Here is a 26,802-nt window from a genome sequence, read left to right as displayed (position 1 = left end):
GGAGGTGGTGGAGGAAGAGGAGGAGGAGGTGGAGGAGGAGGTGGAGGAGGAAAGAGGAAGAGGAGTAGTAAGAAGAAAGGCTTTGCAGAATTGTCTGTGAATGCCTAGACATCTAGACAGAGCCATCTACTTTCAAAGGCTGCCCACTCCTTTAGCTAAGATGTAGGTTGACTTCACCTGTGAGGGTACCATGTGAAGTGTTGGCAATAGTACAGGCACCCTAGTTGTCTGAAACAAAATACAAATGTATTCTATAATACAACTCATAACTGCCAAGCTTACCCAGTTATACACCAGGGTGTAGGCTGCATGATTGTGTCAGTTACAGTGAGAGAAAATGATCTAGATGGTCAAGGGCTCTAGTCCTTCAGACTGTGGAAGAATTCACAGCCTACCACAGGTACCAGGGAGTCAGCCACTTAAAATCACCTAAGTATTTGTTGCATAGAATGATTGACCTCTGACAGCACTGGAAAGACTGGTGCCCAACCTAACAGCAAGCCTCTTCAAGTAAGCATTTCTACTACCCCCATATGACAGACACAAGGCTGTTAGTTTCCAGCAGGGTAGGAAAGCACAATGGTGCCATACAAACAAAAGATTCTGACTTACCTAGGAATAAACCCCAGACAGTCTGAGTTTTAACAATGGTGCAAGTGAAGATGATGCTTCCCATTCAGGTTTATTTTTCCTGCATTCTTTATGTCTTAGTCGGTGTTCTATTGCTGTGGAAAGACACCATGACCACAGCAACTTCTATAAAAGAAAGCATTTAATTGAGGCTGGCTTATGTTTCAGAGGTTTAGTCCATTATCTTCTTGGTAGAAAGCACGGAATGACAACACTCAGGCAGACAAGGGTACACAGGCAGATAAAGTGCTGGAGAGGTACCTGAAAGTTCTACATCTGGATCCACAGGAAGAGACACTGGGCTTGGCTTGAGCATTTAAAGACTCAAAGCCCACCCCTACTGACACATTTACTAAAACAAGGCCACACCCACTCTAACAAACCCATACCTCCTACTAGGGCCACTCCCCAATGACCAAGTGTTCAAATCAATGAGCCTATGAGGCCATTCGTATTCAAAGTATCACACCCTATTCTAGGTCTGAGCCTTTATACAAATAAACCTCTTGGTTAGCCAAGAATATTTCTCAAACGTGCTTGGAATATTAACTCATTTTGATTTTGTTTGTGTCTCTGAGTCTTTGTCCTCAAGAGTGGCTTTCAAAGGGGCTTCTCAAGTCTGTTTGCTTTTTAATTATACAACGATTATTTAGATATCCTGGTCTTCTCCACCCTGTTTTTAAATACTTTTTCCCCTTTGTTGATGGTCATGTATTAACTAAACATCTCAGCACAGATATGAAACTCCAGGGCAGCGAGTGGCTAACAGAAGCCAGAATTCGATGAAGTCACTGTCTGCTACTCTGAAATTTGAGAGGAATCTAAACATTTGCCCTCTGCCAGTTCTTATTTTAAATCTTCCTCAATGAATCCAGCATCTGTCATAGTTTTCGGGGTTGTTGTGTGTTAAAGTTGAGCAATTAGCTATAAAAGAAGTATATGTGGGTGTGAGGGGAAAGTTGGGTGGGGAAAGAAAGAGGCGAAGAAAGTAGGTTTCAGAAGGTTTGAGTGGGAGTGGGATCTTTCACTTTCTTTTGCTCTTCTTCCTTTGTTTTCCTCGCCAGAGCATGCCAGGCAGGGTGGCCCTGAGTGGAGCCGTTTGAACAGTCCTCTCTGTTTTCAATGTCCCTCTTGAAATCCCGTGTTCTTAAAACCAACGTTCATAATAGGCCAGGAATTTTGTCATATGGCTTTAGTCCCAGGACTCGGGAGGCAGAGGCAAGAGGATCTGTATGAGTTCAAGGTCAAGCCTGATCTACATAGCAAGTTGCAAGCCAGCCAGAACTACAGAGTGAGACTCTGTCTCAAAAAAAGAACACACACACACACAAATCAAGTTCATCATAATAGCCTTGGCAAGTCCACATGGTGTGGTGAAATTGTTGACATTTATCAGGTAGACTTGAGAATGAGTAACAGAGAGGATAAATGTTTTCAGGAAGACATGACAAGTAATGTATAAGGACTATGACAAATGGGAACAATTACACTATAATCAATTTTAGAGACTAATGCACCAGTGCAGTGTCTTAACCTAATCAATTAGTATCTGGAAGATACCATGTGATCTGTGACCCGGCAGTCACTCCGGGGCACAGGATAAGTGAAATGACTTTGGTTCATGATTTAACAAGGCAATGTGCTCAGCACAGTTTCAGAGAGCCTGAGGCAAAGTGTCTATATTGAATGTACAACATGAAAAAAGTGGCTTTTTGTTTTTACAAACAGTAACCAGTTCTCATAAATCCCTGTCAGCCCTCTTTCCAGTTCCCAGCCCACTCCCTTCAAATGTTTTTCCCAGCCGTTCCTCCCTCAGTTCCCCAACAGTCTGCTTAAACAGTCCCTTCTCCCAGCTTCCCCAATGCTAGCAGCTCCAAACTATAACAACTATTGTAGCCTATCAGCTCAGTCCTGCTTCTCCCGGTTCAACGATTTCCTAACAATATCTTCTGCACCAACTGCCTTCTCCTCTCTGCCAGCCCAGTTCTATACCAACTGCTTTCTCTTCTTGCTCTGCTTGCCCAATTTTTTTCTCAGCCTCAACTGGCTTTTTTATATCCTATCCTTTCCCCAGAAATCTAAGAGGTAACTGACACTGAAGGTTATCGGGTCAAGCAGTTCTAACAGCTAAGAATTCTTAAAGGGCCAGTTGACTAGGAACGGGGGATACTTTAAATGTCCAGGTAGACAAGATAGACCACACTATAAGAACAATTAGCAAAAATCAGGCAGGTTAATGGCCAAGGTATTTGCTAAATGATGGATCTCCTAAACACAAGATCTAAGGAAGATTTATATATATATATATATATATATATATATATATATATATATATATATATGTATGTATGTATCCTGAAAATAAATCCATGGAAGTAGATCCAAAAACCCCATTACTGGAAATGGGGTTAAGCTCATCACTCAGGCCTTCTGGTCCAAGGTTCTTACATCATAGAGACATGTGTCTATTCTGCTGGGTATCTCTCACCCTGAGGACTCATTTATGTGCAAAAAAATTTATTAAAGATCAGATGGGAGAAGGGAGAGAAGTTGTATGTTTTTTCAAATATTTTCAAAGTACCAGGACAGGTACTAAGGACATGGGAAATAAAGGTGTGAGGTAAAGAACCTGTCACCACTGGTCTCCTGTGAGTAGGACATCTGTCCATCTTTATTTTGTTCATTGCTGAATATCCAGCATCAAACAGGACCCAGCACATAGTAGGGTCTCAAAAAATATATACTAAATAGGAAAGCACTCACTAGCTACTGTCCACGTAGTTGACTGCTAAACAGCCAGTTACAATCCAGTATTTTCAACCTGTAGTTTTGTAGCAATGAGCTTGAGTTAAACAATCACTGTACAGTAACAGACTGTGTGACCTGAGCGACATGGTAGGCGGGGTGGGGAAGGGCTATGAAAGCGCATCCTAATTTTAAGAAGCAGCTTCCTTAACTCCCAGGCTGAGTGCTAAGATCTGGGGAGTGGAGGCACAAGATAATGCGGTCTCTGGTTTCAGGGAACAGCGTGTTATAGGATCCTTCGGCAGAAGTCTGAATAAGGGAACTGCTCATCTAGCACTGGTTACAGTGCAATAGCCAGAGATGCTCAGTCTGAAGATGTTAACAGCAGAATCATGGAAGGAATCGGATCTATGGGTGTGAGGAGCCCCTCTGAAGGCCGTAGCACAGGATTGATAGTATCAGACTTGCACTTTGGCCATGTAATTAGTTTGAGACAGGGGGAATAAGTCAAGGAGAAATGTTGAGCAGTGGTCCAGTAAGGAGTGATGGTGGCTGTGGGTTTTGGTGAAGGGAAATGGCAATGGATGGTGACAGACAGATTTGAGATGATACTGGGAAATCAAAGCCCAAAGACTGATGGATGAGTGTCGGGGGTTGTAGGAGGCAGGCATCTGGCTCTGGACTCTAAGTGAATGAAAGGGCCATCATGCAAAATGGGGAGCATGGACATACAATACATTTGATCTGCAGTAGCTAGGGTGGGGTGAGGGTAGATAGGTCCCACCAGTAAACAGAGCACAACTAAGAGACTCACAAAGCAATCAAGATTCAGATAACAAGGTTGTCCCATAGGTTACGATGTTCCTGAAACAAAAATTACTACCAAATTTACTACTTCCTCGAGAATTTACAATCCCAAGACAGAAGAACTGATGCTGGCTTGCTCACTCAGCAATCATTTACTGATTGTTCATACCACCCTGTGTGCTAACACTAAGAAACAAGCATTGAGCCAAGTCCATAAATCTTGTACTGTGACCCACTGAAGGAAGGCAAATTATAAACACAGTAAGTGAATACAAGTCAGAAAATGGCAGAAAAGCGGGAGCAGGGGTTAGCAGTAAAAGATACAAGTCTTCATTGTGTCACTAAAGGAAGTGTCCCTGGAAAAAAGAAACATAAAAACAAAAACTTGAAAGGAAAAACAATATATTTCTAAAAATACCCTTCCAGTCAGAGGTTAAAGTAAGCATAAACTCCTGAGCTGGGAACTTGTTGAGTTTTTAATCAACAAAGTAACCAGTATGCTTTGAACGGAATTGGTTAAGAAATCACAGGAATTGAAGGCAGGGGACTTTCTGAAATGGTTGAGTATTGGGGGGAGGGGAATGTGACAGTTTGATTAAGAGCTGGTAAGAACTTTGGATTTTCTTCTGAAAAATGTAAGAACCTGCCAAAGACTTGTTAGGGAGGAGAAATTGGTGTGTGTGTGTGGGGGGGCGGTGGCTTTTACATAACATTCTCACACCAGTCTTTCTTCTTGTGGTTCCTGCTCATCCATTTCTTTAGGTTTGTACTTCCAAGCCAATCATGGTCCTGAAAACTTCTAGAATTGTTCAGTCATAGCCTTCTGAGCACAGATTCTTACCTTGTTTCCTTATGAGTGCCTCTACTTCACCATAACTATTGAAAAAAATGTTTCCAAGAGTGTTCTGGGGCTTCTACCTCAGTAACTCAAGAGGTTACTCCATTGTCTTCTAGTTCTCACTGTTTGTGATGCAAAATCAGCTGTCGGTTCTTGGTTTTTTTGCCCCTTATATGGAAATATATCTTTTGCGATATTATGATGACTGGTTTTTACATTTGAAAGGTTTTTTATTCCTTTAATTTTTTGCTATTTGACTTATATGGAGTAACTTGATCATTTTATGTTTGGTATCCTATGAGTACTTAGGTCAGTGTTCTTCATCCAATTTGGGGGAGGGATGTCTGTCAGTCATGCTTCAAAGGCTTCCACTCCCCACCCCACCCCCTCTAGTCCTGAACAAGGTAGCTGTGCAGCAGCTCTCCACTCGATGCTGTTCTTCTCTTTCAACAGTGTTCCATTCTCTACTTCCATGTGTGGAACTTTTATGCCCTTTTTAATCCCTTCAGATTCACTCTATCTCCTACTGTTACGTTTGGTGTTAAGCATACTCTTCATCGTTCTTTCAGATGTTGTTTTGTGGGGAGGTGTACTCATGTATACTCATGGACACATGCATACACACACATGAGTACACACCATGAGCCTCATTGTGCTTGTGGAAATCAGAGAACAGCTTGTGGGAGCTGGTTCTCTTGTGGGGTCTGGGGGGTTGAACTCATAAGGTCAGTCGGAAGCAAGTGCCTTTACCTGCTGTGTCAGCTCTTGGGACCCAGCTGCTGCTTTTTAGAATTAGAATGCCTATTATTTCAAGATTGTCATTTCTTTCTTCAAGACTATATTTTTTTCGTCTATTATATGCTTTTCTTTCTACCACTGGAGATATTGAGCAGAATCATTACATAATATATATTTACATGGAAATTCAAGCTTCCGCATTAATCATTAATGGAAAGAGAAACAGGGAGACAATTGAAATGATCCATGCAAGAGCTGTTGCTAGCTGAGACCAATACAGCAGTCAAGAAAGAAACAAGTGACAGTGACAGTGACAGGCATCTCACCCGGTGAGCTGGGTGGGATGACAGACATCTAATTAATACTACAGCAACAATTCCCTAAAAGAAAGTTTTGGCACAGTGCAAGAATGGGACAAGTCAAGAGGTCTAAAAAAGTTGACATATAAAAAAAGTCTGGGACTAAAACAAGAGTCTATATTCTTGTACCATTGGCATGAGAAAGAACTTTGGAGGGATCACCCAGATTAACTTCCTCTTAGCAATGAGGGGCTTACTCAAATCCATATGGCAAACGTCCACACCAGAAACTAAACCTGTAGTTCTGCTTTAAGTACAGAGGTGCAAAACTGTGTTTCTTCTTTGCCTCTGTGGTGCTGGAATCATGGGATGCCAACGCACTGCTCAGGGGAGGTAGTCTAAGATAGGGGTCCGAGCGGGTGAGAAACAGTAGAGGCTGGGACAGAGGCTGTGGTTCTCAAACTCCTGGACAACAAGATGCCACTGGGAACCTCAAGATGCCACTGGGAACCTCAAAGAGTTGGGAACAGGGATTCCCTTCCTCCAGTGCACCCAGACACCCCTGGGGACTGCAAGAAGTTGGAAATGGGGGTGGGGGAGCCTAGGGGCCTACGATGAGCCCAGGGCAAGGAGAATTTGCCTTGGCTCAGAGTGAGTACAGGAATACAGACAGACCTTCTACAGAAGACTTAGGCAAGACTCTGTATGACGAAGGCCTCCCCACCGCCACCAGTCTTTGATAGAGACAGTCCTTGCTTGTCCAAACTGCTTTATTTATGGTGGATGAGGATGCATACGACTTACTCAGGTGAACCAGAGATTAAATACCTTTTACAGGAAGAGATGCCTAGAAAGGGATGTTCATTGACTAAACACTTGGTGCCCCTAGATACCTCATTAGCATGGAGAACTCTGGACTCTGTGCTACATGACATGTTGTCATGGTGCTTCTAATGGAGTGTCATGGTCATGTGCTCTGATCTGATCGGGAGCTAGTTCAAACTCGTGCAGTTCTCAATTATGAGTTTTATTGGAGTTCTGAACTTTGCTACTATCTTACCAGTTTTTCTGTCTGTTAGCATGGTCCACTGCCCCACAAAACCTAAATGATATGTACTTCTATCCATGGTGCCATGGGATCTGGGGAGTAACTTAGAGTCACTGAGCTCTTGAGGGGGATACAGAGAAACAAAAGGAGCACTGACTTAGCACTTATTGCCAACACAGAGTCACCTTGCATATATTTAACACTTTGCTTCTGTAAAGTAGGCACCACCAAGAATATGTATTTAGAAATGAGATAGACCACTGAGCTATCTAAAGCCTGGTTACCAGTGATCTACTTCCGCAGGAGCTAAGATCCTGCTGCAGTGGGTCCTAGCTGGAGTGTAGACACAGATGAAGGACTAGCACTTTTCAGCTATGGTCTTATGTTCATCTAGGAAACAGACCTGCCTGGTGAACTGGGCTCAATTTCAACCCTGGTGATTCCACTGCAGACAAAGCTGGCAGAGTAAAGCCTTCATTTCCTCTCTATGGGTAAGGAAATTTTGTATAGAATTTTAAAAGTATCTTTTAAAGAGGGCTTCTGGGTGAAGAGATGGCTCAGTCAGAAAAGTACTTGCTATGCAAGCATAAGGACCTGAGTCTGAACCCGAGCATCCACATGAACAGTTGAGCATGGCAAGGAATGCCTGTAATCCCAACACTTGGGGATACAAAGACAGAGAGATACCTGGGAGTTGCTAGCTAGCCATTCTTTCCAAATTGGCAAGTTCCAATATCACTGAAGGACCTCAAGAGAACAAGGTGCAGAGTAGTTGACAAAGATACCTGATATTGCCCTCTGGCTTCCACATATACACATGAAAACACACACACACACACAGAGAGAGAGAGAGAGAGAGAGAGAGAGAGAGAGAGAGAGAGAGAGAGAGAGAGAGAGAGAGAGAGAGGAGCTTAGACAGATGGACTTCCCAACCACAGAGAGTCATAGATAATTTCTAACCGATATATGAAATTCAGATCTAAGGATCTCTAGTTCCCATTCTTTTACCTCCTGCAGCGGCCCAACAAACCCTGACCTCAAAGATCCTCAGTTTATGTTGCTGGGACTGTGAGGAACCTGTCATTGAGAGCTCCAAGGTTCCAAGCCAAGAGATCCAGCCACCAACCTACAGTAGGTATCAGACAAGAACACCCTGCCTGTCCTCCCTAAACTTTAGTTTATCATCTTCCTCCTAAGAAGACTCCAGATTTCCTTTATTTTTTTAACTTTTTTTTGAGCTTATAATTACATCATTTTCATCTGCCATTTTGACTCTCCAAACCCTCTGCACAGCCCTTCTTGCTCTCTTTCACATCCATGGCCTTTCTTCATTGTTATATATAAGTATATACATATATTCCTAAATACATAAGTAGGAACTGCTTAGTCTGTATACTACTTCTATGTGTGTTTTCAGGGCTGATCATTTGGAATTGGATAACCAATTGTCACATGCTCTTCCCTGAGGAAGACTATCTCTCCAGCTCTCAGCATCCCCTAGTTGCCTATAGCTCTTAGTGCAGGGTTGAGGCTACGGAGTTTCCCCCATCTACTTGGACATGGCTACTTCTTTGTTCAGCTCATGTTTGGGTAGTCATGTGGCAGAGACTTTAATCATGTAGCTTCTGCCATTACTAGGAGACACAACCCCACAGCCAATTCCCCGAACCCTCTGGCTCTTAGAATCTTTTCACCGATCTTCCATGCTGTTCCCTAGCCCTAAGTCCATGAGTGGCTTTGTAACTATTTCATTCATCTTTTGAGTGAAAAAAATTGCAAGCTAAAATGAGATGGAGGGTAGGTAGCTAGTACCAAACCTAACAGTCAAGGGAGCTTAAGTTTGCTAGCTAAAATGTGGACTGAGGCCTCGAAGCACTGGAATTACCTGAGAGCTTCTTTGAATGCATATTTAGGGCTGGGGATGTAGCTCTGTCGATAAGAGGGCTTGCTTAGCATGCCCAAAACAGTAGGTCCAATGCTAGCACCACATTAAAAGCAAACAGAGTGAAGTGGCACTTATCTGTAATCTCAGCATTTGGGAAGTAGAGTAGGGAGATGAGAGGTTCAAGGCCATCCACCACTACTTAAGGAGCTGCAGGTCAGCTCAGGCTATATGAGACCCTGTCTTGAAATAAAATAAAGTGCATCTTCAGACCCTGTTGCTGACCTGTTGAGTCAGAAGCTGTGTTTTAGCATGGTCTCTAGGTAAATCTGGATACACTTTGTAATTTGAGGAACAAACCTAAAGACTTTAAGACATGTAAGATGATAGTTAAGCTCTCTGCCTTTGGATCTGATGTGCCACTCTGAGTCTCAGTTCTGTCACAGGTGTTGAACAAATCTGTGCCTCAGCTAGCCTCAACTAGCCTATCCTGTAAAATGGGACTATACACCTTATAATACACTTGAGGAATCATGGTGAGGGAGGTGTGGTGAAGGAATAAGAATGGATAGGCTTGGGGAGACTAGAATAAAGTCTTCTGCTAAGAAGCCTTGAAGTTCTGATGGCTTACAAAATGAATGAGTATTTCTTCTTCATCGAAGTCCAGGACACACCACCATTCTTTCTCATCTCCATCCTCTGAAATAAGAGACCCCCATGGTTCTGTATCAGGGAAGGAGAGGAAAACAGAAAAGATATCTCAGCCTCCAGTTTGTATTATAGCCTTCGTTGGTGGCCCAGGACAGAAAAGACAGAGATCAAAACCAGCAACATCAGACAGAAAAAAAAGCATTATTATCAAAAGTAGGCAAAGCTAAGACTCGCTGGAATACAGCAAGATAGAGTTCTGGTGGAAATCTGTCACAGTCCTACTGTCAGATGAAAGGGGACAAGAGGCAGGAAAATATCCTCATGGTAGGAACATACAGAAGCCCTTGAGAGCTTTTAAAATGATTCTGAAAATAGCTTCACACTAAAAATGAAGAGCAAGGTCTTAAAAAAATACGAACTCCCTTTTCTAAGATAATAATGACAGCGTTCAGTCTCTGGTTCGGCAGCATGTGTACAGCACTGTGCAACTCTAGGTGAATCCCCCATCATGCCGCGGTGCGCTCAGGACAAGTGTCTCTCCACCAGCACTGCAGCTCTAAGGTGGGCACTATCACCCACAACAAGGGAGTGCAAGTATGAGCAGAGGTGGTATGCTCTTTACACAGCCAGTCGCAAAGCTGTCGCACCTGCTCCGGAGAGCTGAGCCTGTCCCTCACATTCTCTGTTACTGTTCTGGAAGGACATAAAGGCTTAAGCATAATCCTTACCAAGCTTTATAGTAGTAAAATTTGAAGACAGAAAGTCTAAACACACAACAATCGTCAACTGGTTAAGTAAGTCTTGAATGTGCCATAAAGACGAATACTGTACAACTACTACATTTTAATGTACTAACATGGTAAAGATGTATATAGTGTGTATGAACGAAATGAACCACATACACAATACACTGCTAAGCTATATTAAAATATGCTTAAGGAAAAACTGTATCTGGAGGAGAAGAGTTGGGAGCATTTTTCCTTTTTGAAATGGATGCACATTACATTTAAAAATAGAAAAATAAGAAACAAGTTGATACTTTTTTAAAAAAATACATATTTTTAGGGCAGGAGAGATGGCTCAGTGGTTGTAAGCACTGGCTACTCTGCTCTTCCAGGAGACCCGGCTTCAACTCCCATCACCCCCACACGGCAGCTTACAACTATCTGTAACTCCAGTTCCAGAAATCTGACACCCTCACACAGACATACATGCAGGCTAAACACCATTGCACATAAAATAAATGAATAAATAAATCAGTTTTTTTTAAAAAAATATGTATTTTTAAGTTCAGCACCTGTTCAAAGGAGAAATAGGATTTTCTCCATCCCATAATATCCACCACTTATGTGCTGCTTCAGTTGGCTCCAATACCCTCATTTCCATGACTGGCTGAGCCTTCCCATATGACCCCCTCCCCATGGAATTCTCATTGTCAGATTATCTGAAGACTGAGAAGAATGAGTTATGTGAACAAAACCTCAAGGAAACTAACACGAAGTCCCTCGTTGGCCAAGAAAAGAACTTCTCCCCTACCAGCAGTGATTTTGAAGGTGAGTCCCAAAGAGAGGTCCTGACAGTGACCTCTGGGAAAAGAGGCTCTTTCCTGATGCCCAGGCCCTATGGGTATGTGAGCTAGCTGTGATCACAATCCAGAGGATGCTGTGGAGGCTACAGAGTCTGAGGCTAGCCATTCTTTTCCAAGTAAAGCACTGCATTAGAAGGAGCTGGTCGGGGAGGAAAGAACATTCCACACCCGTGCACTCACACGCTTACGGGCACCGTGGTGTGGTCTCCACTGTGTACTTTGTGTGATTCTGCTTAATCTCTACTTTGGAGGCTACACACTGAGTTCCAGACTCATGGTCCAGACGGGTTCCAGAGTGGCAGGTCCACACTGGTTTTGTTCTCGGATGTTTCCCCAAAGCCAAACGAGTACATGTCCAATGAGCAATAAATAAGAATACTGAGCTCAGTTGGGGTGACATGTCTTTGAGTCACAGAAGAACAAATGTCCAACCTAGAACAGTGGCACAACTATAAAGAATGAAGGGAGCCATGTTGACAGAAATGCATCCTGTGCCCAGATGGCCTCACACAGCGTCTATCCCCAAGGGGCCATTGATAGACAAGCATCACCCATACCTCCTCACTGTAGAACCCACCTATAAGTCAAGCCCCTGTTGCAAACATGAGCCCACTGCAGGGTAAGTTTTCCTACAAACTCATACCTGTTCCACTTAAACTGAGGGTGAGGAGCTGGGGTCTTCTCTGGCTTGTCCATGACCAAGTGAACTAAGATCCACAGTGGGAAAGGGATAATACAGTATCCTACCAGGGAACACCCATCTGTGTCTAAGTCAGGATAGGCCCAAGTTTCCTGTTTCCATTGTCTTGTGCCTTGCAAGACATTCTAGTGTCAGAGACTCCAGCATGCAGAATGATACCAGGCCTGCTGACTAAGCTGCAGAGTGCCTGGGCCCCCATGGAACTCACAGGATCTGGAAACCCATCTGATAGATACAATCACAGCACTTCATCCAACTCTAGCTCAAAAGCTTCCACCCAACAGCACGCTTTCTTTCTTTCAGAGCTGACTGCATACAATATACAAACAGGATACCCTAAAAAAAATCTAAACCGCTACTACCAGGAACACTGGGTCTTCAGACCGTGTCTCATCGGGAGACCCTGAGGGTTCTAGTGGTAGCAGCACACAGGCTCTGAGCTGTGCAGCTGCTGGAGGGTCTCCATGAGGATGAAGAAGGAAGTGGACAGGAGTCATGAAGACTAATTCAGAAACTCCACCGCAAGGAGGGAAGAGGTCTGAGCCATCCCTGTGCCACCAGCATGAGTCACCCCAGCCTCTGACAGCCAGGGAGAGGGGCTGCCTGCAAGTAAAATTCTTGTTTGCATCAGAGGATGTGTCTTCTCGTCTCTGGCCTGCCTCAGATCTTACAGTTATCAGTTCTTATACTGTCACTTTCAAATAACCTACAAGAAGTTCAAATTTGTGAGTAGCTTTTGAAATAATTTCAAACTTACAGGAAAGTTGTCTTAAGAGGAAAAAAATTAGAGGGAAAAAAAGGAAAAGAAAACTATTCTCACATTATCATATTTATATTTTTCCCCGAATGGTCTGAGAGCAAGCAGCCTGCCCCTTTGCCTAAATCATTCATAGAGCACTTCTCTTAGGCAAGGATATCCTTTAATTCCAGCAAGTACCAAAAGCCAAAGCATCTCCTACTAAAACAACCCTATTCAGATTCCATCAACTGTCTCAAAGTGCCTTAGAGCCTTTTCTCCCAAGGCTATGGGTTCCATGCAGTCCTTATGAGTGTCACACATTTCAAGGGTTCCAGCACATCCAGCACAACCAGATCTCAGTTCAAAATGATATTTCCAATGAATCAGAGTCAAGCTTCCCATGTGGAGCCCTCTCCAGTAGTTGGCACCAGGAGGCACTGGGCACACAGGCTCCCACAAGACTGCTTGCTGAGGAGATTTAGTGAGGAACTCAGTAACAGGCCACTTGCCCAGCATGTAGAGTTGATTAAAACTAAAGTCACTTATTTGATTCAGTTCCTGCTACCAAGTTCTTCCACTTCATTGGTCTATATTTTTTTTCAAAAGATTTATTAGTTTGGTTTTGTTACTTTTGTTCTCTAGTGTAATTTCTGGGTTTAATATTAGACAGTTTTTATTACTGTTGTAGTATTTGTCTTTTAGTTTTTATTACATTCAATTGTTTGTTTAATGGGAGGGGCCACACTAGGATCTACCAGCAGAGGTCAGAGTACAACTTGTAGGAGTCTTTCCTTCCGTGATGGGTCAGGGATTGAACTCAGGTGGTCAGGCTGGGTAGCACTGATTTTACCTCCTGCGCTATCTACCCTGTCATGCTCTTTTTGTTTCTTGCATTGGGGATTTTTTTTTCATTCATTTCCTCATAGAAGCGTTTAAAGTGTGTAGTGGGCTAAATAGCCCATCATTCAAGGACCCCTTTCCTGTTTCCTGGACTGTGTGAGCATGCTCCTTCACACTATAGATGAGGCTTACAGCATAGAAAGGCTACTAATGTGCAACCTTCAGGTGTAGATGATCCCTGTTACCTGGTGGACCTAGTCCAGCCAATGGGGACAGTCTCCTAGCACCTCTGAGCATGTTCCTGATCCAGCAGAGGCCAGGACAGAATACGAAGTGTCAACAGCAGATGATACATATATTCTTTGCCAGGCTGACAAACAACTAGGACAAGAGATCAGACAGTGCCTAACCTGATAAAATGTTCAGCCTCTGACTCCATGTGCCTCAGTTTCCTAATTTGTAATGTTGTACAGCAATAGTGTCTACTGGAGCATGAGGCAATACTGAGCCTAAATCCTCCTTCCCGCTGTATCTGCTTCAATGCATTGTTTTGACTGACTATATCAGAATGATGTGTCTTTGGGTCATGGAAGGACAGATGTCCAATCTAGCACAGTGGCACAGACCAGGAGATGAAGGGCAGCCATGTTGAGAAGTATCCAGGTGGCCTCACACAGGAAACTGAGCAGGTGGGCCATGGAAGGGGCTTACTTAGACCTCTATTTACAAAGTAGGTCTAGCTCTCTCAGAAGAAGAATACATCCTATCTAGCCTACTAATCCAAGGACAGGAGATAGCCCTTCCAACAACCTAATACACTGTGCACAGCGGGACAAACCACTGCAGAGAAGTCAGCAAGACAACCTGCCTCCTCCCTGCCTTATGCTCCAGTTCAGAAGCCCTGTCACCAACATTCCCCAGTTCCCAGCTTTGTGACATCACAGTCTCCTGTCCACTCAGCCAGCAGGTGACAGAAGCTTAAAGGTAAAAGAGAGGGGGGTGATCTCCCTACACAAAAGGAATGACAATGTCCCCACACTCCTGTACACCAATTTACTTGCTTCCAACGCAGACATTATCTCTTGGCCTCCACCACTGTTTCCCCTTCTGGCTCCTGACTTCCCATCTGTGCTAGATGACCCAAAAGGGTTCTCCAACTCAAGAAGCCTATTGCCTTGGCCTCAACAGTGACTTTGTTTCATCTGGTCAATGTGGTGTGAAGTCTCTAAAGACATCAAGCTCACAGTCTATTGCAGACAAGACAAAGGCTCTCCTCTTTGGCTTCTACATCCAACTAAGAGGGACATAGGTGGTGCAAAAAAAAAGGGTCTTATGGCCCCTGTGTCACTGTCTTTTGGTGACATATGTACTTATTGTGTACAAGATGCCATGCTAAGCACCTTAGAACTGCATGCCCACAATCTTCACATCATTTGAGAGGTTTTATCACCCCATTCCTCAGAGAGGTAAGCTGAGCTTCAAGGAGGAAAACCCTGCTCTAGATCACACAGCTAGGTGTTATAGAAATTAAGATCCTATGTCCACTTAAGTATAAAGTGTGTGTGCTTAACTAAGATATCACTCTTGTGAGTCTTCAGGTGGAGCCTTGTTATGTAAGCTCCCCACCATCAGTTTCCAGAGTACCAGATGCTCCCCAGTAATGGAACAGAGAGTAAAGCCACTGAAGTCCCTGCTGTGCCTCTTGGCTGTGACACCTGGACAAGTTACATTTCTAAGCCTTGGTTCCTTCTGAAAACAGTGGGATACCATTCAGCATTACATATACAGAAGAAACAATAGAAAAATGAGCCTCAGATGTCAATGGACCTGCCCTCAATGATCAATGAAAGTCAGCATGCCTGGTGCTGAGACTGATTCTCTTCCCATTTGAATGGCAAAGACCTAAATGAGGCTGGTTTACAAGAAGGGAGTAAAATCCCATTGGTAGAAGGGAGACTGGAATGGAGTGTCACTCAACAGTCAGAGAAGGCCCAGGCATTCATTCAACATGGAGTAGACACGCACTCTTGCCCCGAGTTATGATGTAACCAGGGACCCAAAGGTGATGGTGATCGATCCCTGTCTCTGAGAGCAACCCATCTGTCATCTTTTTTCTCTAAAGGGGCTTGGTCCTAGAGAAGAGGGATCTGGAGCAGGACATGAAAGAGAGAGCAGAGACTGAACATAAGGTAGATTTACAACCTTGGGTCACCAGAGCCTTGGGAAGATGGTCCAGTTAACCAGCTATGTTGCTGATGTGACCTTTAGTCCAGAGACAGGCATGAGCTAGCCCTCAGCCACATAGCAATTAACAGTGAGGCAAGGGCTTGAATGAGCTTCATAATCCTGCTCCTTTGGATCTAGGCCCAACTGGAATGAAATGAAACTAATGAGGGACATGAAAAAAGGGGACAGCAGGCAGAGAAACTGCTCATGAGCACCCACCGTCACCCCACAGCTACAGTGAATAAGGAAACAGATGTTCCTCTGGATTAAACTGCTTTTCTTGTTTTCCTGATGAGAAATGGACTTTCAGGTACCGCAGGCTCATCCAGCACACACCCTTCAGAAACAGAAGATAGTTCTCTTAAAATCTGTGCACAGGCAGCATGTACTAAAGTTCTCTCTCAGCTGAGCTGGCAAAATGAATGGACACGAGTCAGCCATAGTGTCTAGCTCATTCAGGAAAGAGCCCAGCCAGTGGGCTGTAAGAAACAACCTCCATCACCACCTGCTGAATGAAGGGGGAGCACCGGAGTACAGGCCTATCACCCTTCTACAGACAGGTGAGCCTTGAACAATAAAGAAGGGTGGCTGGCCCTCAGAGTGGAGGAAGTAGACAGTTGGACTTGCTTTAGGAGGCCACAGGAAGCCCAAGAGGCTTGCCAGTGGGTGGGTGGGGGGACCAGTGTGACCCCACCGCTTAAACAACAATGGGTTTCTGAGGTTGGAGCTGCACAGCCAGGTACCCAATACCTTTTCCTCTTTCCAACACCACCAAAGCATGGCATCCAGCATCTTTTGTTGCTGTTGCAAGGCCAATAATTCAACTAACAACTTGGCCAACCACCGCTCTGCAACAATGGCCCAGCAGAACCACCCACTGTGGGGCAGATGCTTCATGACACAAGACAGAACTGGTAAGGCTGAAGAAGGTTCAAAAATCCCGGGTAACTCTCATAATCGAGACTAGCAGGCATTAGAACCAGGTCCCAGCCAGGCTCTACCTGTCCTGGAACATGCAACCATGACACCCCACTAAGAGGACTATGGCAACAGGTCACATAGCATAAAAACCTAGAGTTCTCCATGCTAATGAGGTATCTAGATAGGCTCCAAGTATTTAGCCAATGAGCTTCCCTTCCTAAGCAGGCATCCCTTCCTGCAAAGCGTACTTAACCCCTGGTTCACCCTGAGTAAGACCTAGTCACTCACATCCACCATGAATAAAGCAGTTTAGATAAGCAAGAACTGTCTCTTTCATCAAGGATCACTCCAGGGTAGGCCTTCATTGTAAAGAGCCACACCTAAATCTCCCAATGGCCTCCCTTCTAGCCCCTCTGTACTTTTGGCACTCAATTGGAACAAAACTGGACCCCCTCTCATCCTGGGCTCAGCCATTCCTCCCCCATCCTGGGTTCAGCCATCTCCTCCCCCCCGCATCGTGGGCTCAGCCATCCCATTCCTGCCTGGGCCTGTAGACCCCATTCCCACCCCCTCATGGTCCCCAGCAGTGTCTGGGTACACAGGAGACTTGAGAACTACAGCATATGTCCCGGAACCCTCTGTTTCTCACCCAGGACAACACAAGCTAAGACCCCCTATCTTGAACTGCATTTTATCTTTCCTAAAGGACACAAGCCTGAGTTACTTCTGAGGAATTCAGTCTACCTGGCCACTTCTTGCTAAGACACTTTGAGACTTTGTGGGTACCCAAACCTGTAACTAAACTATCTATAGACTAAAGTTTGATATTAGTTATTGGGTCTTCTTAGTAAAGATCTCTGGCTACCATCCTACTGAAAAGTTTGAAATCTACTACTTTGGGAGCTTGAGTCTGACACTGACAGCCTTCTTTCTCTACAAAATGGAAATGATATCTACTGTACAGGCTGTTAAAAGGTAAACGAAGACATAAGCACCTAGACTATGATCTGTAAAGGTATCTTTTATTTGCCTGACGAAACTGTCATCTCAGAGGCTTACTGCCTCTTTCTGCTAAGATAGGCCGAGTCCTAGACACATCTAGCCTCCACACAATCTCATCTAGACCTAGAATGTTTTCAGCCTCTGAGACTTACTGCTGAGTAAGCTCACCCTTTCTAGCTCTTTCTGAACTCTGGCTAGATAGTCAACTCAGCTATTCTAGCTCAAAACTCCTCTTCACACAGACTGATTCAAACTGGCTGCTTCTAGCTTCTGACTAAATTGCTCTGCTTGGCTTTATTCTAACTTTGGTGTATGTTCTAATCTTCTGACTCCTTTTCATTCTCTAGCTCATTCTGTCTTCATCTGTGTCTAGCTTGTTCTCTCTCCACAACCTGTCTCTGTACAACTGTCCTGGTAAAACTTCTATCTATCTATCTATCTATCTATCTATCTATCTATCTATCTATCTATCTATCTATCTTTCCCTCCCTCCCTCTCCCTCTCCCTCTCTCCCTCCTTTCCTCTCTTTCCCTCTCTCCTCTCTTGCTCTCTCTCTCTCTCTTTCTTGCTCTCCCTCTCTCTCTCTCCCACTGTTCCCTCTTAAGTAGCCCCTCTTTTCTCTTTGTTCTCATGAGACTTGGGCATATCCTATCCTATCAAATCTTTCTCTGATTCATCACTTTGTCTGCCATTCAATCAGACATCATTTTCAAATATGGGTGCTTTCTTCTACAAAATAACTTTACCTTCATTGTTTGTGATTAAAGATGTGTACTAAAGGCATGCCTGTGTTCCATCCAGAGAGATTAGAGGATTAAAGATTGTTGAATTAAAATCCCTCTACAATGGACCAAACAAAGAAGGCACTCAACAAGCTATTTGCATAAGTATTAGTAAGAATCAGTTAGGTTACACTGTGGTAACAAGCCATCAAATCTTGTGTGTCACATAATTTGGGCTCATTCTTAACTCAAACCAGCAGAATTGAATGTTTTTGTTTGAGGAGTTGTTTTATTTGAGATAGGGTCTCATGTAGCCTAGGCTGGCCTCAGATTCACTATTTAGCAGAGGCTTCACTCCTATTATTGTGATAAAGACCATAGCAAAAGCAAGTTGGGGAGGAAAGAGTTTAATCTCCGCTCACCACTTATATCACTCAGGGAAGTCAGGGCAGGAACCCAAGGCAGGAACATGGAGAGAAACTGAAGCTGAGGCTATGAAGGAGTGCTGCTCATTGGTTTGCTCTCTGTGGCTTGCTCAGTCTGCTTTCTTATACAACCCTAGACCACCTGCCCAGCAGTGGCACTGGTTTGGTCCTCCCATATATCAATCAGTAACCAAGAAAATGTCCTATAGATTTGCTGACAGGCCAATCTTATGGAGGCATTTCCTCAATTAAGATTCCCTCTTTCCAATAACTGTAGCTTGTGTCAAGTTGACAGAAACTAGCCAACAAGATCACCTTGAACTTCTGACCCCCAGCCTTCATCTCCATGTGTTAAGATTACAGATATGTACCATTCACACCCATTTAATGCAATGTTGATGACTGAATCCAGGTCTTCCTGCATGCTAGGCAAGCACTCTACTGATTAAGCTATGTCTCCAGACCAGGTTTTAGAGCATGAACAATCAGGTAGGGTATAATTAGACTTTTTATCCATAATAGAAGCTCTATCCCAGATGTTTTCTCCTCCATTCTTTCAGATAAGAACATAAAAGGCCATCAAAGGGGTATTCAAAGGAGACATTCATTGAAGTCCAATGACTGGTCAATAATTAGGCTATGTAGTTTAAGGAGACCCTGAAGGTTTTAGTGGCAGCAGGCCATGGTCTCTGAGCTGTGCAGCTGCTGGAGGGTCTCCATGAGGATGAAGAAGGCAGTGGACAGGAGTCATGAAGACTGATTCAGAAACTCCACCGCAAGGAGGGAAGATGTCTGAGCCATCCCTGTGCCACCAGCAGGAGTCACCCCAGCTTCTGACAGCCAAGGAGGGGGGCTGCCTGCAATTAAAATTCTTGTTTGCATCAGAGGATGTGTCTTCTCCTCTTTGCCCACTTCTCAGCCTACTTCTGAGATGTGGAATAAGTTCGACCTGTCATCTCTTGTAAGAGAGATAGTTTTACTATTCTGCAACATTTAAGTTCCTGTCAAGTACCCAGGAAAGCAATGTAGTTGGGCAGGCTTGTGCAGACAGATACTACTGTAAACATCTCAAGGCAGAGAGCACAATTCTGCTCACATACTGTGAGACCCGTCTATGCTCAAGACCATGTTGAACAGTGGTGCTGATCATGGAGAGCCCTGTCATCAACAGCCCCAGCACTGCACAGTGCATCTGGGATAGAACACTGTCAACTTCAGGAGCCCTCCAGTGGCTTCCATCTCAAGCCTACCACTCTGATACAATAGGGCAACTCTGGAAGCAAAGGAAGAAAGAACATTTTAGCCCTGACTTCAGGGTTCAGTGAAGGCTTCCTCCCGGAGAAGTCAATACTTGAAGTCTCTGAAAGTTAAAAGGGAACTGGGCAATCCAAGAAGAAACAAAATCAGAAAATCTTGGGAACAAACCTGGGAAAGGGTGCAAGGGTCACAAGCTTCAAAGTCTGTATTGACTCAAGTAAAAGTCTGCACCAGGGTGTGGTGGTAAGAGAAATAGCCAGGCAACAAAAGCTTTGTGTCCAAGAATGCCATGAAGGTGATGAGGGGCCACAGCTGCAGAATGACACAGCCAGGTGAATGGTTTTTTACAATATTGAATCTGTGCCCCTTCAGTCTCTTGTAATAGTGTATCATAAAAGGATGGCGCGTACGCAACAGGAACGCGCGGCCTGCTCAGGATCCTAGGGTTAAAAGTGTGAGATTAAGCACCAACAGACACAGTAGCTGATGAGGGTGTGCTTCCTTATACTAGGCTCCTTCTCGCTGTGTAGAAGGACAAGGAGTCTTTAGCTTTTATAAGGACATTAATCCTAATCCCTTCTCAAGGGGCCCCCAACTCCTTTGTCACTAACAGAGTTAGGACTTCAACATGAAATTGGGGAATGCCCAGCAGATGATAACAAGATGAATAGGAAGTCAACGCCCTGTATCCACACACCCTACATCTGTCCCAGTTTGAGAGGCAGATAAAGGGACATGAAGTTTGTGTCACACAACTATGTACACATCTATGCTGAAAATCATATGGCATTTCTCAATGCTGTAACAAAATGCCTGACACAGGCAACAGAAAGAGGTTATCTTGATACAATAGCCTATCACACCAGCACCAGGATGAGGTAGTTAGCCACACTGCATCCGTAGGATGGGGATGGGGTGAAGGCTGGTACTTCGCTCACTTCCTTTTTTTTTCTTTCTACCTTTTTATTTAGTCTCCACCCCCAGACCCTGGGATGATTCTGCTCACATTCAGGGTAGGTCCTCCCTCCTTACTTGAACAGGCCAGGGATGTGTTTCCCTGGTGTCTCTAAATCCGCCAAATTGTGGGTCAAGATTAACAATCACGGGAAGCCAGTCACTCTGCAGTGTGAACTGTATTTGTTTGAGTACAGTCATACAAACATCATGGAAAGCCTGGCTACAGCTTCCCCTGTGCTGGGAACCCCTCTAAGTGCTCTATGAATAGCAGTTGAGCCAGTACACTAAGCTAACAGGTTAGCAAACTACCCAGGTTTTACATCCTAGCAAACTGGCCTAGAGGGAGTAAATTATGGCTTAAAGTTTGCTAATAGTAAGTGGCAGGCTGAGACTCAGACTCAGGAAGCCTAACTCTAGGGTCCACACTCTTAATCCCTCTGATCATGCTGCCCCTCATCAATGAGAAGATGACACCTAGACACTATTCTTGCCCCCGGAGTGACTGTTCATTGCCTGCTTTCAAAAACGGAGCTGAGGCTTTTTAACAACTTTTTGTTGGCAGCTGGGGCAATGAACTTAGCTTTGTCAACAGCTGAAGCTACAGATACAGAAGGAAAGGACTTCCTTTCCTGGTTCCAGAATGAATGCTTGCTTTGTGGGTTCTTGTAGCTTTTCTGACTTTTAGGATCCTTCATCTTAGATGACATATTAGGTCAGGGTTTGGCAACAAATGGGGACTGGAGACACTGTGCAACCATTTCTCTTTGTGTCCCTTACAAATGGAGTGTCTCCAATGAAACATCTTCCTGTAATAGTACCCAAGAAGGCATGTTTCTAAAGCTTCCTGCCAAAAAATTTCTCTGTAACAATAAAAGCTCTGGCTCTGGCTCCCAATCCTAGGTTTGTGATTCGGTCCTCACTCTTAGGTGGGGCTGCTCCTCTATCTGCTGCTCACATATTCACAAATCTTTCTAGCACTGCTCCTTCCTTACTGCCATCTCTTACCAGCGCCGACGGTTTTTAACACTACAAGATCCCACATTCAAACGACTGAGTGGTATTAGACCTAATACAGAAATAAATACAGAGGCTGCCCGAATCGGTGGGAAAACCTCACAAACATGACATGGGACAACAACAGCATGTGAGGCTGGAGAAGCAGGCCTTGTCACATTGTTTCTTGGGTATAGTTGACCAATTCTAACTCAGACCACGTGGGAAAGAAAAACAGAGAATGAGGTCCACATAGTGTTGAGGTCAAGCTGACAAGATGTTTCATTCTGGGCTGTAAAGTTAGAGGAGTCCACGGGAGAAAGGAAGAAGATGGAGGGAGAGGACTGTTGAAGAGGACGATGGAGAGAGAGGGAGGAAGATAGAAGGAGAAAGAGGAATGCCAAAAAATGTGAGAGCCAGGAATGGTGATGTGAGCTTGTAATCCCAGCATTCCTGACATGGGAGGGGAGCGATTTAAAGATCAGTTTGGGGTATGTAGCAAGACTCTTTCCAAAACAAGCAGGGATGTAGGGAATATTTAGAAGGCATACCAGAAGAATGGCTATAGGGAATGGACACCATTGGTTTATGGCCTGTGGGGGGGCTAACAGTTGACTATGACATATAGTCCACTCCCCTGGGCCTCAGTGAGGGTCAGCTTCCTCTTCCTCTACAGTTCTCATGACAGATCCCCTGGATTCATCAAGTAGTGGTAGGTGGCATTCTGTACCATTTCCTAGACCAGTCTTCCTCCTCTCTCCAGCACACCTCAGACTCGTGTCTCTGACTTCCTTCCTGAAACAGATGGTGGGTGCCCTGAACAACAAAGAAACGTGATTCTTTAATTTAGAAGCCCCTCCAAAGAAGGTTTGTGAAAAGGCACTCATCCTGCTACTCTGTCAAAGGGCTCATAGCATGAGTGCTATATATTTTTTGGATTCATGGAAGCCAGAGAAGCCTTATTTGTCTGATTATGGGAAAGCAGCCTAAACTTGATCAAACCTCCTCACTCACAGCAATGTACAAAGCTGTTGGGTTTTTGTACATGTGTTTAAACATATTAGAGAGTTGCTTCTGTCACAGCCCCTGCCAGACGCTAAGTAGAATCCACATGACTGCAAAGCTTAGCAGAACTTTCTACACAGACTGCGTTGACATAAACGATTACTCGATTACTGGTAAAGGAGCTCTGGCTTTAAATACACAGAGAGAGAAGAGGGGGGGGGAGGAGGGAGGGAGGGAGGGAGAGAGAGGAGAGAGAGGTTTTCAGCTAAAATCCCTGAAGGGTTAGAACCCAAGTGAAATAAAACAGTTCACATAAAAACACAAGGTTAGAATTGAGTGTGATGTCTATCTCTGTTGTCAACTTAACTGTATCTGGAATGAACTGTAATCCAGAAATGGAGGAGGGTACACCTGTAATCCAGATCTTGAGACAGAAAGACAGCATGCTTCTGATCTGGATCTTGAGGCTGGAAGGCTCAGGCCTTTGTTCCAGATCTTGAGGTGGGATGACACTTTTAATCTGGATAGATGTATGCTTTTAATCCAAATCTTGAGGCACACCTTTAATCTGGGTCAACCCTTCTTCTGGAGGCCTATATACCAACAATGAAAGAAGGAAAGGGTTGTTCCTTCTTTACCTGCTTGCCTTCATTTTGCCAGCACATCCATTCCTTTAATAGCATTGGAGCCTACAGAGGACCAGCTGAGACACCCAGCTTCGTGGGACTGAGCAACTACTAGAATCTTGGACTTCTCATTCACAGCTACCCATTATTGTTATAAGTTGGACTGCAGCCTGTAAGTCATTCCAACAAACTCCAGATAGATAGATAGATAGATAGATAGATAGATAGATAGATAAGATAGATAGATAGGATAGATAAGATAGATGCATAGATAGATAGATAGATAGATAAATAGATAGATACACACACACACATACACATATACATAAGTGTGTGTATGGACTACCTCATATAGCATAACAATTATACACACCCACATTCATTCTATCAGTCCTAGAGAATCCTAACACATCTACAAAAAAAGAAAAGAAACATGAAATAAAAGCAGAGTTCTTAACAAAAAATATCTTCAAGAAAAAATTGAGACAGTTCAGCAAATACTGAAAATGTCACTGTAAGATCTGTACTGAAAGAAGGCTAATCCAGGGAATTCTCAATATGCTGCTAAGCACTGCTCTGCACTAAGGTAAGCTCTAAGGTTAGCCCCAGGAGGAGGAGGAGGAGACACAGACACAAGTACGGGAATCTAAAAACAGTAACTTTCAAAGGTGAAAAAAAAGCAATCAGAGGTAACATGGTTAAACCTAAATGAATACTGACTATAAGCATTTATAATAATACCTGTTGTGCTCTCAAATACAGAGAACTATGCTCTGACAAGAACAGTCTCCTAGGCAGAGGGAAGGACAGCGTGGGCTTTGGTTGCCCAGGGAACAGTGCAAGTGCTCACATGACAGACCTCAGGGATACTGTTGACATCAGGTGACCACTAATCAAAGTGGCTCTCAGAGGGCTCTAAAATGATAATTACCAAAATAAACAAAACTGGAGGTGGGGGGTGGTGATTGACTGATCTCAGGAAAGTCAAACAAATTAAAAACTGTAAGATGATATATTTTAACCAGGCACTATGAAATAAGACTTGTAATCCCAGTATGCAGGAAGCTGAGGCAGGAGGATTGCAAGTTTAAGGCCAGCCTGGGCAATGCTATGAGATCCTGTGTGATGATCTTCATTGTCAACTTGACCAGATTCACCTAGAAGGCACACCTCTGGGTGTGTCCATGGGGTCTTTTCCAGGAAGAGTTAACCAAAGAGGGAAGTTTTACCCTGATTATGGGTGCCACCAACACAGGGTCCAAACAGGTAAAGGGGATGAATCTGGATGAGTGTCACCATCCCCCCTCTCTCTGCTTCCTGTAACACTAGGACACGCAGAGTCCTAGTGACACACTCCAGCCTCTGAGAACTCTGCCATTCACTCCCAGCCAGAAAAGACTGTACCTTCAAACTGTAAGCCAAAATAAGCCCCTCTCCTCCACAATGGAGTGTCCTCTCACAGTGGTGAGAAGACTGACTAAGGCACTGTCTCAAAAATGCACACAAAACGAATAAAACCAAAAGGATGCTTACGCCAAATACTTCAGATGTAATGTAGTATATCATATGCTTTTCTTTTAAAAATTCAGCTATTATGCCTACAGCCTGCCTGTCTCCCAGGAGATCTGCCGTAACCAGGGACACAGACAGGAGCCTAGCATAGCTGGCCTCTGAGAGACCCTATCAGCAGTTGACCGAGACAGATGCAGATACTGCAACCAACCATTGGACTGAAGTCAGGGACCCCTATGGAGGGATTAGGTGAAGGGTTGAAGGAGCTGAAGGGGGAGAGTGACCCCATAGGAAGACCAGTAATCTCAACTAACCCAGACCCCCAGGTAATCCCAGAGACAGAGCCACCAACCAGGTAGCATACACGGGATGATCCAAGGACACACACACATTCCCATCATTCCCCCTTCCCACACATATATAGCAGAGGACTGCTTTGTCTGGCCTCAGTGGGAGAAGATGCCCATAACTGAGGCCCCAGGGAAGGGGGATGGGGGAGCACCCTTTTGGAGGCAAGGGGGAGGGGGAATGAGGTGAGGAACTAGGAGGGAGCACTGGGAAGGAGGGCAGCAGCTGGAATGAAAATAAATAAAATAATTAATTTTTAAAAAAGGAAATGAAAAATAGTTAGAAAAATCCAGCACAATTTTTGAAAAATAAAGTTAGAGAACTCACACATCCTCTTTCCAAACTTATCACAAGGTTACAGTAAGCAACGCAGGGTGGTGCCAGCCTGCTGCTGAGGATGCGGGTGTAAAGAATGAAGAGCTCAAAAATAAACTCTCATTTGTGGTCAATAGAAGTCAGCTATTACATATCCACAGTGGCGACACCGAGGTGTAAGAACCCGGATACTTGAAACTGAAGATGTACTAATCAATCGCTAATTGAAAAAAAGACAAACTTTTCAGTAAACCGTGAGAAGAAAACCTACACGGTTTGAGGAAATATAACAACAAAAGGCAGCTATGCTATACACGGTAGTTAGAAACCAGAAAGTTCCCCAACTAGGAAGCAAAAGGAGGATGTTCTCTCCTGCTGCTATTCTTCAGCTTCATCCTGGGAGTCCTCCTAGCTAACTCCGCAAGAAAAGGAAACAGGAGGGACATAGATCAGGAAGACATAAATCTTTGTTTACAGGTAGCCAGAATGTTGATGTAGAAACCCCCAAATAACCGACCAAGAAACTCCTAGAATAAAGACATCCCTGTGGCAAGCTTCTTGTGCCATAAGGCTGTAAGAGCCACAAACCTGGAAAGAATATTTGCAAGAACTACACTGGGTAAAAGGATCGTGGCTCAAAGTATCTAAAGAACTACTAGAACGATATGAAAACAACCCTATTTTAAGACAAGCCAAGTTCTTCACAGACGTACCACTAAAAGACATGTCCGTGAGTATATGCCTCAACGTTGTCTGCCAGTGGAAAACTGGAAGTTAAAACAAGAAGCTCCAACACCACACCTGTCAGTATGGCCAAGACTTGGAAAGCCACAACACCAAATGCTGCCAAAGAAGCAGAACAAGAACTCTAAGCCACAGCTACCAGCAATGCAGGGTGGCTTAGGAAACCCGAAAGTCAGCTTAACAGCTTCTTACAAAATTAATTATACTTTTATTATAAAATCCAACAACCAGCCAGGCAGTAGTG

At 44.1% G+C, this 26,802-nt stretch overlaps 1 protein-coding gene and 1 long non-coding RNA gene across 3 annotated transcripts in view; both read left to right on the top strand.

Moving 5' to 3' along the window:
- Positions 1-12,556, top strand: part of Tex48 (testis expressed 48) — a 14,912-nt gene extending 2,356 nt beyond the window's left edge. For both annotated transcript variants that reach the window (XM_028779866.1, XM_028779865.1), the window contains exons 2-5: positions 7,500-7,596; positions 8,123-8,236; positions 11,078-11,191; positions 12,230-12,556. In XM_028779866.1, coding sequence (XP_028635699.1) covers positions 7,593-7,596; positions 8,123-8,236; positions 11,078-11,191; positions 12,230-12,333 — 336 coding nt within the window. In that variant the 5' untranslated portion in view covers positions 7,500-7,592 and the 3' untranslated portion in view covers positions 12,334-12,556. The remainder of the gene's footprint in view (positions 1-7,499; positions 7,597-8,122; positions 8,237-11,077; positions 11,192-12,229) is intronic.
- Positions 12,557-14,329: 1,773 nt separating this feature from the next.
- LOC114631531 lies at positions 14,330-19,687 on the top strand. Its single transcript, XR_003712978.1, has 2 exons — positions 14,330-14,489; positions 19,362-19,687. It is a non-coding gene; the product is annotated as an uncharacterized LOC114631531 (long non-coding RNA).
- The last annotated feature ends 7,115 nt before the right edge of the window (positions 19,688-26,802 follow it).

Source organism: Grammomys surdaster, unplaced genomic scaffold (genome assembly GCF_004785775.1).
Source record: "Grammomys surdaster isolate TR1022 unplaced genomic scaffold, NIH_TR_1.0 363, whole genome shotgun sequence".
NCBI lineage: Eukaryota > Metazoa > Chordata > Mammalia > Rodentia > Muridae > Grammomys > Grammomys surdaster.
This window is presented reverse-complemented; position numbering and strand designations above follow the sequence as displayed.